We start from the raw sequence: 2,445 nt of genomic DNA, 5'->3' as shown, positions 1-2,445 counted from the left end.
GACTTTCCTTTGCACTTGAAGAAAGTACACCTCTCCCACCTTCCATGCATGGTGGCCTGGCCCCTGACCCTTTGTGCCCAGACACGCTGAGCTCTTTCTGCTCCTTGAACACCCCACACCTGCTCCTACTTGGACTTCTGTCCCCACTGGGCTCTCTCCACACCTTCGTGTAACTGATTCCTTGTCTCCTAATCCAGGTCTCACCTCTAGAGAGGCCTTCCCCACCTGCCTCTCCTCTCTGCTCACAGGACCTGCTTTTCTCCTTTGTAGAGGCAGGACAGGACGTGATAGAGACCCAGCTTCCCGCTCCTGACCGTCTGGGAGGAGTTGGATGCTGGAGTGTGTGAGCTGTGTGTCCTGGGCACCTTACTTCCCTCACTGTGCTTCTGTTTTGTTCCTTACCAGATGTAGACAACAAGACCCCGCTCATGAGATTGGCGTGAGACTATGGGGGAAGCCTCGGGAACAGTGCCCACCACGGCACAGTGCCTGCCACTCTCCTGTGAGTGCGGGGTTACATGTTGACCGATTCTGAAGCTGACAGTAGAACGTGATAAGCTCCTCAAAGGCTCCCTGCTCACCCTGGGACGCTAGCCTCAGATCGGGGTCTGGACCCTCCTAAGCAGTGCATAAATACGCATTGAGAGACCAGCAGTTAATTCAGTGGCACTGGGGGCACGGTAGGATCCTTCCAGACATGGGCGGGCGGGCATCCCTGGGAGGCCAGGCAAGAGAGCCGTGGGTTTGGCAGTGGGGCGGGGGGGCTTACCTCCGCCACGATGGTGGAGGTGAAGGTGCTGCGGTCGTAGACCCAGCCGTCCATGCACGGCTCCGTGGCAGCCTCGCTCCAGTTGGTGGCCGTGGCGTTGGGGTCCAGGAGCTGCCACTGCGGTTGGCGGAAGCGGCGACACTGGTGGGGCTCCTGGTTGGGGCCCGGGGGGATGGAGACCGTCAGGAGGGCCTTGGAGGTGAGGTTTGCGGGGGCCTCGGAGCTATTGTCCAGCATGTGGACCCAGCAGCGGTGGCCCGGAATGGCAGCCGAGAAGTTCTCCATCAGCAGCTGGGAGGGCACCAGCATGGAGGGAAGGAGGAGCGTGAAGACCTGCAGGGCCTGGAAGAGGCCCACTCCCCCTGCTCGCTCCAGGAGCTCGGCGAATGCCATGGGCAGAGACACGGGCGGCCGGGGTGGCGATCCGGGAGGTCGGGGAGCCCTCGAGTGTCCGGCTGCTGCCAGGATCCACTAGCAAGTGCGGGAACCCTGGGCCATCGGACCTTCTGGCCTCACTAGGCTGCAGCTGGGCTGAGAGCACGGACTAGCAACCGGCCGGTCGAGTCAGTCCTGAGAGGCCCAGAGGCTTTCAAGAATCTCTTCCTTACCCTGTTTCTGGGAATGACGCTTGGGTGCCCCACCCCTCTGGAGAGGGGACATCAGGGACAAAGCTCACGGTGTCTAGGCTGCCTGGGGCATCCGAGGTGCCCTGGCTCTCCAGCACCAAGAGTAAAAGATCAAGCAGGTGTGAAAAAAAAAAAAGAGAGAGGCACTAAGCTGTGATGTTACTGAGCTCCAGCCGGGGAGGGAAGCTCACCGGCCAAGGCCTTGGTTAAAGTTCAATCTCGGCGTGGGCTCCGGGGCAGGACCGTGGTGTCCAGCTACTGAGGGAGGTTTTGGCAGCTCTCTGCTGGGGGCCTGCTCACATTCCTAAATGGAACTTGCAGACCCTTCTGCGTGTGGCCCTTTAAACCAGGAAACTGTTGGCCTGAGCTGCAACCGTGTTGGACGCTAGACCAAGATTTCAGGCCATTTTGCAACAGCACAGAGGCGGGGGCACCGGGCGGGGCCCTCCCTAGCTGGCCCCCGCCGACCCGAGGCTGCAGGGAAGCAGGTGGGCTCCCGGAATGGTACGGAGGGAGCTGGCAGGAGGGCCTGAGGCCTGTGCTCATTCCCTCCTTACCGCGCGCCTCCCACCAGGCAGCACGGGAGAGCAGCTTGCAGACTCACTATTTTGGGAAGCTTCTATTTCCAGGTTCCAGGTTGCCTTTATTAGACTGGAAGCTTCCCCAGGGTGGAAAGCATGCCTGTGATCTCCTGACATCCATTCGAAGCCCCTCTTGGGCCTGGGGCTGAGCAGGTGTGCAGACTGAAGTCGTACCTCCCTGACCCAGGTTCTAAGTCCAGCCCAGCTGGAGGCAGGCCCCTCCCCAGCATGCCCCCCAGGATGAACCTCTTCGCAGCAGCTGCTGCTGGCACTGCGGGCTTGCTGTATGTTTGGCTCTGTGTTGGCCGTGTGGTCCGTACCCTCTCCCTCGCTCCTCATAGCGGCCCTTGCGCAAGAGACTTGGTGCTAATTCCTCCAGACAAGGAAACCGAGGCTCAGAGAAGGCAGGCAGCTTGCCCCAGGTCACACAGCAGAGTGGGGATTAGATCCAGACGCCAAAGCCTGAGGT

General features: G+C 60.6%; 1 protein-coding gene across 1 annotated transcript in view; it reads right to left on the bottom strand.

Moving 5' to 3' along the window:
- The window catches only part of SLC22A11 (solute carrier family 22 member 11), a 19,707-nt gene extending 18,545 nt beyond the window's left edge, over window positions 1-1,162 (bottom strand). Inside the window, exon 1 of the mRNA XM_034644834.1 lies at window positions 770-1,162. Coding sequence (XP_034500725.1) covers window positions 770-1,162 — 393 coding nt within the window. The remainder of the gene's footprint in view (window positions 1-769) is intronic.
- Window positions 1,163-2,445: the final 1,283 nt, after the last annotated feature.

This window comes from Ailuropoda melanoleuca, chromosome 16 (genome assembly GCF_002007445.2).
Source record: "Ailuropoda melanoleuca isolate Jingjing chromosome 16, ASM200744v2, whole genome shotgun sequence".
Classification (NCBI taxonomy): domain Eukaryota; kingdom Metazoa; phylum Chordata; class Mammalia; order Carnivora; family Ursidae; genus Ailuropoda; species Ailuropoda melanoleuca.
The sequence above is the reverse complement of the archived record's forward strand: the minus strand, read 5'-3'. Positions and strand labels throughout refer to the sequence as shown.